We start from the raw sequence: 12770 nt of genomic DNA on the forward strand, positions 1-12770 counted from the left end.
CCACATAGTGCGCTCCGTAGTTTTTGATGTCCACGTGTATTAATATCTTGAATTCGATGTCCACGTGTCCCAGGTTGCCGATGACGAGGTCCACACAGTGCGCTTCGTAGTTTTCGGTGTCCAGGTGTAATCGTACGTTGAATTCGATGTCTAGGTGTCCCAGGTTGCCGATGACGAGGTCCACATAGTGCGCTCCGTAGTTTTCGGTGTCTACGTGTATTAATACCTTGAATTCGATGTCCACGTGTCCCAGGTTGCCGATGACGAGGTCCACACAGTGCGCTTCATAGTTTTCGGTGTCCAGGTGTAATAATACGTTGAATTCGATGTCTACGTGTCCCAGGTTGCCGATGACGAGGTCCACACAGTGCGCTCCGTAGTTTTTGGTGTCTACGTGTATTAATATCTTGAATTCGATGTCCACGTGTCTCAGGTTGCCGATGACGGGATCCAGATAATGCGCTTCATAGATTTCGGTGTCCAGGTGTAATAATACGTTGAATTCGATGTCTACGTGTCCCAGGTTGCCGATGACGAGGTCCACATAGTGCGCTCCGTAGTTTTTGGTGTCCACGTGTATTAATATCTTGAATTCGATGTCCACGTGTTCCAGGTTGCCGATGACGGGATCCAGATAATGCGCTTCATAGTTTTCGGTGTCCAGGTGTAATAATACGTTGAATTCGATGTCTACGTGTCCCAGGTTGCCGATGACGAGGTCCACACAGTGCGCTCCGTAGTTTTTGGTGTCTACGTGTATTAATATCTTGAATTCGATGTCCACGTGTCTCAGGTTGCCGATGACGGGATCCAGATAATGCGCTTCATAGATTTCGGTGTCCAGGTGTAATAATACGTTGAATTCGATGTCTACGTGTCCCAGGTTGCCGATGACGAGGTCCACATAGTGCGCTCCGTAGTTTTTGGTGTCCACGTGTATTAATATCTTGAATTCGATGTCCACGTGTTCCAGGTTGCCGATGACGGGATCCAGATAATGCGCTTCATAGTTTTCGGTGTCCAGGTGTAATCGTACGTTGAATTCGATGTCTAGGTGTCCCAGGTTGCCGATGACGAGGTCCACATAGTGCGCTCCGTAGTTTTCGGTGTCTACGTGTATTAATACCTTGAAATTGATGTCTAGGTGTTTTAGGTTGCTGATGACGAGGTCCACATAATGCGCTTCATAGTTTTTGGTGTCTAGGTGTATTAATAACTTTAAATCTGAATGGGTGCGTTCAGCCGATACTCCGCTAGCCTAGCAATCGTGAGCAGTTGCTCGTTTTTGCTCGTTTCTTCTCTTTTTAATCCAGTAAGTCAAAAAAGAGGAAACGAGCGAAAACGAGCGACTGCTCACGATTGCTAGGCTAGCAAAGTATCGGCTTAACGCACCCAATGTAGGACACGTAGATATCGAATTCGAGGTATTAATACATGTAGACACCGAAAACTACGAAGCGCACTATGTGGACCTCGTCATTGGCAACTTGGAACACGTGGCCATCAAATTCAAGGTATTAATACACCTGGACACCGAAAACTATAGAGCGCGCTATGTGGACCTCGTCATCGGCAACCTGGGACACCTAAACATTGAATTCAAGCTTGATTCATAAAAATCGACTTAAAATTTCCCTAGCGGCAGAATTAAAATTATGTCATGACATAATAAAAATCGCTGAATTAAAATTACGTCTAAACATAATAAAAATTGGACAAAAATTATGTTTAGACATAATAAAAATTGGATGAATTAAAATTATGTCTGACGTAAAAATAATTATCAAAAATATCGATACCTGAAGATATCGGTACATATACAGTGGCGAACAACATTCAGTAAGACACGCAAATAAAAATAAATAAAGAATTTTACAGTTAACGACTTATTAACAATAATCATGCTTTATTGCGATTATGTTTTATGTTGAAATTGAAAAATATATACAAGGTGTACAACTAAAAGGGTTACAGATTATTATTTTTAAAAAACTGAGCAAAATATTAAATTGTTGTTTTCTTTAGAAATAATAGTTCGTAACACTTTTAGCTTCATACCTTGTATTATATACGGTTTATGAAATTATAAGATATATTGTTTATAAGATTAAGTTGCGTAACACTACAAAAAGGCGTGATATCCGTACAAAATTACCTTTTTAAAAAAAAGGTAAAATGAGCGCCAAGTACACGCATAATAGTGTATATGTATTATGTTGTTACCCTGTTATGTTGTTACCTCGAAAAAAACAAAGTGGTAGTATTATACCTCCAAATAGCTTTATCCTGTACATACTGTTTATACAATGCGTAATATACTACAAAAAGGCGTGATATCCGCACAAAATTACCTTTTTTAAAAAAAGGTAAAAAAAGGCGCCAAGTACACGTATAGTAGTGTATATGTTGTTACCTAAAAAAAAAAAGAAAGTGGTAGTATTATACCTCGAAAAAACCTAAGTAACAAGTGTTAGATCTTTATATCTCGAAAAATCTCGAAAAAATCTAAGCAGTAGTATCTTTATTTCCGAAAAATTATAACCCAAGTGATACACGTCACAAAATTATGTTACCTTATCAAAAAGAAGAGTCGCGCTTCAAGTGATCTATCACAATTACAAAAAAGAAATGATATCTCTTTAAGTTAGAGCGCCAATTACAGAGAGAACATGTATATTGCCTCAAAAAATAATTGTTGCACTACATTGAAAAATCTTTACATTGTGTCAATTAGAAAAGAATGTATAATAACAATTTTATAAGATTAAAAAATTTTATTTAAATTTAACAAGGGAATACAAGATATTTAAATACAAAGTTATTTACATGTGTATTTTTTAATGGCCACAAAGAATTACAGAAGTAACAGTACAAAATAAAAATATTTTATTAAAATACATAAATTTTTCTTGTAAAAAAACTTGGCGCTGCTAGACCTTGAAATTTTAAATAAATAAATAAACTTATTCTATACTTAATTATAAGCCGCATTATCCGCCGTCCGCGTAGTCACGCACACCCATATCACTCACTCCCACATCCACGCTGATAATCATTTAATATTACTCCCATTGTATTCTTTTCTGAATTATTTTTATTTATTGTTGTTTTTATTTATTTAAAAGGTCTAGCAGCGCCAAGTTTTTTTACAAGAAAAATTTATGTATTTTAATAAAATATTTTTATTTTGTACTGTTACTTCTGTAATTCTTTGTGGCCATTAAAAAATACACATGTAAATAACTTTGTATTTAAATATCTTGTATTCCCTTGTTAAATTTAAATAAAATTTTTTAATCTTATAAAATTGTTATTATACATTCTTTTCTAATTGACACAATGTAAAGATTTTTCAATGTAGTGCAACAATTATTTTTTGAGGCAATATACATGTTCTCTCTGTAATTGGCGCTCTAACTTAAAGAGATATCATTTCTTTTTTGTAATTGTAATAGATCACTTGAAGCGCGACTCTTCTTTTTGATAAGGTAACATAATTTTGTGACGTGTATCACTTGGGTTATAATTTTTCGGAAATATGTATATTACGTTGCTTGTATAAATTATTTCTTACCAACTTTTTCCAAAAATTATTTTTACGTCAAACATAATTTTAATTCATCCAATTTTTATTATGTCTAAACATAATTTTTGTCCAATTTTTATTATGTCTAGACATAATTTTAATTCAGCGATTTTTATTATGTCATGACATAATTTTAATTCTGCCGCTAAAAAAATTTTAAGTCGATTTTTATGAATCAAGCTTGAATTCAATGTTTAGGTGTCCCAGGTTGCCGATGACGAGGTCCACATAGCGCGCTCTATAGTTTTCGGTGTCCAGGTGTATTAATACCTTGAATTTGATGGCCACGTGTTCCAAGTTGCCGATGACGAGGTCCACATAGTGCGCTTCGTAGTTTTCGGTGTCTACATGTATTAATACCTCGAATTCGATATCTACGTGTCCTACATTGGGTGCGTTCAGCCGATACTTTGCTAGCCTAGCAATCGTGAGCAGTCGCTCGTTTTAGCTCGTTTCCTCTTTTTTGACTTACTGGATTAAAAAGAGAAGAAACGAGCACAAACGAGCAACTGCTCACGATTGCTAGGCTAGCGGAATATCGGCTGAACGCACACATTCAGATTTAAAGTTATTAATACACCTAGACACCAAAAACTATGAAGCGCATTATGTGGACCTCGTCATCAGCAACCTGGGACACCTAGACATCAATTTCAAGGTATTAATACACGTAGACACCGAAAACTACGGAGCGCAATATGTGGACCTTGTCATCGGCAACCTGGGACACCTAAACATTGAATTCAACATATTATTACACCTGGACACCGAAAACTACGAAGCGCACTATGTGGACCTCGTCATCGGCAACCTGGGACACGTAGATATCAAATTCAACGTACGATTACACCTGGACACCGGAAACTATGAAGCGCACTATCTGGATCTCGTCATCGGCAACCTGGGATACGTGGACATCGAATTCAAAATATTAATACACGTAGACACCGAAAACTACGGAGCGCACTATGTGGAACTTGTCATCGGCAACCTGGGACACCTAGACATCGAATTCAACGTACAATTACACCTGGACACCGAAAACTATGAAGCGCACTATCTGGATCTCGTCATCGGCAACCTGGGACACGTGAACATCAAATTCGAGGTATTATTACACCTAGACACCGAAAAATACGGAGCGCGATATCTGGACCTCGTCATCGGCAACCTGGGACACGTGGACACCGAAAACTACGGAGCGCACTATGTGGACCTTGTCATCGGCAACCTGGGATACCGAGACATCGAGTTCAACGTACGATTACACCTGGACACCGAAAACTATGAAGCGCATTATCTGGATCCCGTCATCGGCAACCTGGGACTCGTGGACATCGAATTCAAGATATTAATACACGTAGACACCAAAAACTACGGAGCGCACTATGTGGACCTCGTCATCGGCAACCTGGGACACGTAGACATCAAATTCAACGTATTATTACACCTGGACACCGAAATCTATGAAGCGCATTATCTGGATCCCGTCATCGGCAACCTGAGACACGTGGACATCGAATTCAAGATATTAATACACGTAGACACCAAAAACTATGGAGCGCACTGTGTGGACCTCGTCATCGGCAACCTGGGACACGTAGACATCGCATTCAACGTATTATTACACCTGGACACCGAAAACTACGAAGCGCACTGTGTGGACCTCGTCATCGGCAACCTGGGACACGTGGACATCGAATTCAAGGTATTAATACACGTAGACACCGAAAACTACGGAGCGCACTATGTGGACCTCGTCATCGGCAACCTGGGACACCTAGACATCGAATTCAACGTACGATTACACCTGGACACCGAAAACTACGAAGCGCACTGTGTGGACCTCGTCATCGGCAACCTGAGACACGTGGACATCGAATTCAAGATATTAATACACGTAGACACCAAAAACTACGGAGCGCACTGTGTGGACCTCGTCATCGGCAACCTGGGACACGTAGACATTCGCATTCAACGTATTATTACACCTGGACACCGAAAACTACGAAGCGCACTGTGTGGACCTCGTCATCGGCAACCTGGGACACGTGGACATCGAATTCAAGGTATTAATACACGTAGACACCGAAAACTACGGAGCGCACTATGTGGACCTCGTCATCGGCAACCTGGGACACGTAGACATCGCATTCAACATATTATTACACCTGGACACCGAAAACTACGAAGCGCACTGTGTGGACCTCGTCATCGGCAACCTGGGACACGTGGACATCGAATTCAACGTATTATTACACCTGGACACCGAAATCTATGAAGCGCATTATCTGGATCCCGTCATCGGCAACCTGGGACACGTGGACATCGAATTCAAGATATTAATACACGTAGACACCAAAAACTACGGAGCGCACTATGTGGACCTCGTCATCGGCAACCTGGGACACGTAGACATCGAATTCAACGTATTATTACACCTGGTCACCGAAAACTATAAAGCGCACTATCTGGAGACCTTGTCATCGGCAACCTGGGATACATAGACATCAAATTCAAGCTTGATTCATAAGAATCGACTTAAAAATTCCCTAGCGGCACTTTCTGCCAAGCATAGAGAACCTACTTTTCCGTTGACTCAATATTTATTATATATATACCTAATTTTTACTTAAATAGAAATCTTCCTCCTGACCGATAAGTTTATCGACCTAATTTTGAAATACGCGCGCGATATCGAAACTGGCGATACCTGCGCCGCCAGCGTCGAAAAAGTGAAAGTGACGTTTCTCTGATGACGTCATAATAGATCGCAGCGTTAGGAGACGTATCTTAAAAATAAATTTTCACATTTGGACTTTGCGTCGCAATATCTCCGCTCGTAGTGCACGTAGCGGAATATTATGAGAGAAACCCCCCCCCCTAATTGGACCCCAAGCTATCGATCAAGCCTACTTAGAACTTGATCCGTTCACTCGTTATCGAGATCTCAACATCTCGGGTACTCGCAACTCGTCGCGTCGCGTAAAAGAGTCACGGTCGGTCTCGCTCCGCGTGTACTTGGCGCGAGACACTACCGTGTCTCTTGATTCACACACATTCGTACATACATACGCTATACTACTACTACATTATATATTACGTTACATACATATACTATACATACGTTATATTATACATACGTTATACTATACATACGTTATACAATACATATGTTACACAGGTATTCGATAATGTCCCCACGGTAACGTATCGGTCGAATTAGGTATAATGTATCGCTTGTCGTCGTACGGACTCAGAGCGATTTTTGTTTCGGATACGGTGTACACCTCGTGTTTTTCGGACCTTATGCAAGCCTGCTGTCGCTTCATTTCAATTTCGTCTCGCAGACATCTCGTGTAATCGTCGAACGTTATCGACCTGGCTACGACGTTGCTCTTGATACCTTTCGCTTTTTTACAGTCTTTCTTACCATCCACTCGCAAGGCATACATTTTCGCCCTGAGTCCGACGAATTCGGTCATGATCGCACCGTTATTCTCGTCCTTCATCAAGCCCGGCACTTTTTTGTTCTCGAGCGTTATACCGTACGCGTTGTCGATCGCGTAATCGCTCGTGTCGAATCTAGCGATATCGCGTTTCACGTTCTCGTACACATCCTCGCACTCGATATGATATATCAGACTGTCCGTATCGGTATACATAATTCTACACTTGTCGCGATACAGGGGAGACATGTACTCGTGATGAAATTCGTACAAACAGACTTTCGATATGTCGAGAATGCACATGCCGACGTAAATAGGTTTGTCAAATTTAACCTCGAGTTTTCGCAGTTCGACGGCTATCAGATTTTCTGAAAAAACGCTCCTGCTGTGAAAATTTGGTTTCGAGATCAGTGCCTCCGCGCCGTATCTACCGTTCCACTTTGTCACTAATTTTACATCGACGTGATTTCGAACGTTCTCCATCGTTTTCCCGAAAACCGCGTTGTTCATCAATTTATACAAATTTTTCTCGAAATCGTTTTTGGCCAGTGTTCTAAATTTTGTATTGAGTTCGATGTAATTGCAAAGCCATGGAGATTGAGCGAATTGCAATACGCGATGAATTTTTGTGACGCGAAGACCGTGGCGCGTGCATTGCTGTAGGTTGCGGTAGTGTGTGACATAACGCTTCTTATCGTACAGCGTGGCGAGAAGTTTGTCCTGCCGTTTGCCGGGTGGTTTATCGCGCGTCGGACAGAACGGTAGGTCAGCGTGCGCGTCGTGTTTATTCTGCGGATACTCTAGATCGACTTCGAGAATGTAACCCGTGGGCGAATCCAAAGCGATCGCGCTAAACTCGAAATTCGAGACGTCTTCGACCCATCGAAAGTCTGCATAAGGCAATGGTTGACACATTGCCCAGCCGTACAAGTTGTTTACGTCGAAATACATCAGGTATGACGATGGTTTCGATGTATCGTAAGATTGCATGTACCTGTTATTGGCCTGCGCGTATCTGCCGGAACATTGACTCAGACCACCGCGTATACCGCGTTCGATGAACATGACCATGTCAATGTCCGTGAGCAGTTCGAAATTGATACCCGTATGCTTCAACATAGCGTCCCACGTAAACCCCGGTAGAGTGTAATAATACGCCGGATCGAGTCCATAACTCGCGACGCAGCTATCGCGAAAATTTTCAAAGATATCGGCCAACAGCAAGACATCGATCTTTAGATACAGATCGCTGTAGTCACCGAGCGTTCGAATGGAGAACCGCTGCCAGACGTTGACGGCGTGCGCGTAATCGCTCTCGGATACGGTGTCGCCTGTCAATGAACTGTAAAACGAGTCGCGCGATGGTAAACACGCATCCTCCAACTTTTCGACGCAGTCAATGTACTCGTACGGAAAGACACCTTTTCGCGTCAATAATTTGAAATCTTGGTCGGATAACGCGGAAAATTTTGAACGTATAATTTTTAACTTATCCTTATCGAGGAAAGATGCTAATTTTTCGAGACTCGCGCTAAGAAATTTGTACGAGTCGATGAATCTTAATTTGATGCAATTTTGGTAGTTTTTATCCTCAGTGCTTTTGACGTTTTTCGTAAATGAAATGTATTTTTCCTTCGTGATTGGAAGTAAGTCTACGCGTCCTTCGTAAGCTGTAGCTATTTCCTTGATAATAAAATGCGCGTCGTAACCCGATAAATTATGAAATACTATGGGAATGTAATGCGAATCTGTGTAATTTAGATTACAGCTGGAATGCGCGGGACCTCTATAACGACCGGTCAAGTGACAGTGATCGCGTACGCGCACGTCGTCTGGCTCGAACGGTTTTTCGCACACGTGACAGTGCGTTGCGCTGTTAAATTTTTTCCACTCGTCTCGCGTAAAATCCGCCATGGGTATATTATCGGACAAGATGTTCTTTACGTCGTGTGCTAAACGTCTTAGTTCCTCGGCGAACCACGCGACGCAATCCTTATCGCGATGAAATCGATACGCGGATAACGAGTCGTCGTACGAGCACCGCACGTAATATCCTATGCTAAATACCCGATGATGTTGAGACGTGTATGTGGACGTTGTCGGATCCGCATCCGTCTTCTCGAGGGTACATTCCAGGTCGGCGTACACGACGAACGGAAGTCGTTCCTTCCTGCTGTGATTCTTGAATCTCAGCCACTTGTCGTCCTCGCTCGGTAGTCGGATGGCACAGTTGTTTATCTCTCGGCAGTCTACTCCGTGGGCTTCCAATTTCTCGCTCGAATGAAAATAATGTAAACATCTGCAAAAAAAAAAACACAATTTTGAAAATTATTAAATAAAAAAATAAAATATTTTATAATTTTATTAAAAGGAGTATAAGTACTCACCGATCGCAAAAGTATTTCCGACCATCGTACCTGCTCAATTGCGAGCTCACGAGGCGGGATAGATTTTTTATCCACGCGAAATGTCCCACGTTGTCGTCTCGCGGGTCCTGCACGTACAACAGATTTACATGCTTTTCTTTCTTCAGGTCGGTGAGCCGTATCGGGAGAACGTTCGGTGTTTTCTCTCCCTCGATGGCATACACATTGATGGATATATTGTTGTGATTTTCAAAATTTTTAATCTGTTTCAAAGTCATTGGAAACTCAATGCCTTGTAAATTTAATACTGTTGTGTAATCAGGGTACGAGGATTCCCGTTCTGAATTTCTTTCGGCTGGATGTAAAGCAGCCACCACTGACCACGCGAAGCACGCATTGTCCATCGATTGCACGTTGATCACCGCTTTTTTCGATTTAATTTTTTGCGGTAAATTGATGTAACATCCCGCGCGCAAAGGATTGTACTTGTTCACGTTCACTGTCAAATTGAGTATACGCGACAACGCCCATCCGCTATCGCGTTCCTGAAACTCTTCGAGACGCGATAAAGTAGGCTCGATAACGTGTAGCTCGTACCACTCGCGCAGATCGGACGCACGAAAGAGTTCACGGTTTCCCGTGCTGACACTTTTGTTCGCACGTTTGTCACCCGTCACAAACTCGCCGTTGAACACGGTGTTTATCTTTACACTTGCGTGTCTTTGCATGACGTTCCGCACACGATCGAGCACGATGACTTCGGCGTCTTCGAGAAATTTTCGCGGTTCGATGTAATTGATATTTATCACCGCACCGGTCAATACACGCCATTCGAACGCGGCATCGATCTCTCGCCAAACGAGTCTTTCCGCGTTTTCGTTACCGCTACTACTGCCCGCCGCGTGCTCACCACCGATATGTACGAACCGTCTCTGTAATCGAGTCTTCGTACCATCGAGTCGCGCGATTCTTGCCACTAAAGATGATCTGTTTCCGACAGTCTGAGAGCCGTCTGAGAGCCGCGGACGTTTGGAACGACAGTCTTCTTCGAGCTGCTCAATAAACTTCTCGCATCGCTGTTCCCATGCGAGATATTCGCCCAAGGTAGCGATTTGGTTGGATCCTTCCACCAGGTCGCGTTCCGTTTTATCGAGATGTTCCATGTTTTTGTTTTTTTAATATTGTCTTTTTTAAATAACATCACATTCTTCGATGGAGCACTTGCACGTGATTCGATCGCACGCTGGACAATATCGTTTGCCACTTTGAATGCGATAGTGGTCAGACATAAAAAAATGAGGCAAGAAGTAAGGGACATTATGCTCCCAATTATCATCATCATCACAGTCACGTTCAAAGGTTTTTTGAAGCATCAATAGATGATTAGGATTATTGAGATAAGGGTAAGGGTACATATACATACGTATCGAATTGTTCATCACCACCAATTCGACGTATTTCCCAATACCTGTATGAATCTTAATGTATGTTGCTTCACAATCATAGAGCTGTTCACAAAATTTAGACGCCCAATAGCGATAGTCAACAATAGGTCTAATTTGATACGGCACAACGTCAGCACGGCGAGCTGCACGTGATTCTTCCTCGCTAACGCACTCGTCCCGCAGCCGTCGATACACTTTTCGTCTAACGTTAGAATCCCACTTATAAGGAGAATCGGTATTGATAACGACTCTTTGTCTAGCGAAGCGTTGACCGGTTCCGCGTATACCGAGTTCGCGATCGCGAAGAAACTGCACCGGCGATATTCGTTGCACATCCGTCAATTTCACTCCTTGATCTTCTTCACGCAAACCATCGATGATATCTGTTGTAATACATTCCATTTGTATATCATCGTCAGATTTTGGAGGCTCCACAGATTCCTCTTCAATTATCCACACCATGTTGTGCACGTTTTGTATAATGTCCCACTCGCGATAATGTTTTTTATTACTTCATGCAAATCGGGCACATGTTGCATGGATATATTTGAAACAATGGAGTATTACGACAATCTGTGCAAAATTGAATGGTCATTACGTCGTACGGCTCGGTTACATGCTCTCGACGTTCACGTATGTGCTCACCAGTGTCTGGTGAAGCGATCATACACGAATAACACAAGTTATCTGAGCCGTATTCAAAATAAAAATAAATTGCGCAACACTTTGTACGTCCATCCAACGCTAAAAATTCGGGACGCGACACTATTTTTTTCATAACTTCTCTACGGTTATTGTCTTCATCGCTGTTATAGGTGCTGTCCGGCGACAACGGACGATCCTCGTCGGATGAATCTACATCCATTGTTACCTCGAAATTATTGTTCACTGTTTTTTGAAAAAAAAAATGTTTTTTTATACCGCTTACTCGCCACAAGAACTTTAGCCCCAAGTATCAACTTTTAAGAGCCGCGATAATGTTTTTTTTCTTATCGTGTGCAAATCGGGCACATATTACGCGGAAATATCATAAACAATGATTCACGACATCTTGAACAATACCGGCCATGCGTCGTTCCGCGTCTCTCAACGAAGTGTTTTAGGCGAGCGTACATGCCGAAATCAAGGTCCCATAGTGCAACCATACACGGAGCACATAGTGCAAGTGCACCACCCGTTGAATAATAAAAATATATTACGCAATGTCTTTCACGTAAATTTAGCACTATTCTATCGATGACTTCTTCATGATTGTCGTCGTCGTCACTGAAGTAGTCACTGTCGTCCGTTAACTCGCGATCCATATCGGAATTATTGTCATCTCCTTTATCGTGAAAAATATTCTTCTGTATTGAATACTTGACACAAAAAACTTCACCCTCGAATATGAACGTTCGCGTCGCGAAAACTAGCCGAAGACTGATCCACAAGATGTGGATCCATAATCATCCTGGCGACAACGGATGCTATGCGTTCGTATAATTATCGTTAGACATATTTTGTTTATACATTCCAGCAGCCGGATATCGGCGCTCGCATTTTGTAATATGCCGCGCCATAACCGAATACCACCGCGACGGTTAAATCGTAATCGGCAGCGGCTCTTCCTAGAAAAAAAACATGAAGAGGACTCCGCAACGGTTAAATCGTCATCGGTGACAAATTTTATCAATTGTTTACCTCGGCTATTTTATCTTCAAACCGTCGTAGGGCCATCGACGCTCGCTTTTGTAGTGAGACGCCGTAACCGAATGGCGGCTCGCATGTTCTAGAAGGGTGAGATCATTGCGGAGTCAAATGTCTAACTCGCTGTTTTGTTTATATTCGCCGATAAAATTCCAGCAGCCGAACGGCGCCGTTGTAATACCCCCGCGCCGATAAAGTGACGATCCCCCACCCCGGGGGACCACCCTCGGCGTAGAAG

At 42.3% G+C, this 12770-nt stretch overlaps 1 protein-coding gene across 1 annotated transcript; it reads right to left on the bottom strand.

Moving 5' to 3' along the window:
- Positions 1-6676: 6676 nt before the first annotated feature.
- LOC143898073 (uncharacterized) lies at positions 6677-12770 on the bottom strand. Its single transcript, XM_077407160.1, has 2 exons — positions 9423-12770; positions 6677-9334 (listed from the first exon to the last, which is right to left on the bottom strand). The coding sequence occupies exons 1-2, from the start codon at positions 10562-10564 to the stop codon at positions 6763-6765; spliced, it is 3714 nt and encodes a 1237-aa protein (XP_077263286.1). The 5' UTR covers positions 10565-12770; the 3' UTR covers positions 6677-6762.

Source organism: Temnothorax americanus, unplaced genomic scaffold, assembly GCF_048541705.1.
Source record: "Temnothorax americanus isolate GAGA-0224 unplaced genomic scaffold, ASM4854170v1 Scaffold22, whole genome shotgun sequence".
Lineage (NCBI taxonomy): Eukaryota > Metazoa > Arthropoda > Insecta > Hymenoptera > Formicidae > Temnothorax > Temnothorax americanus.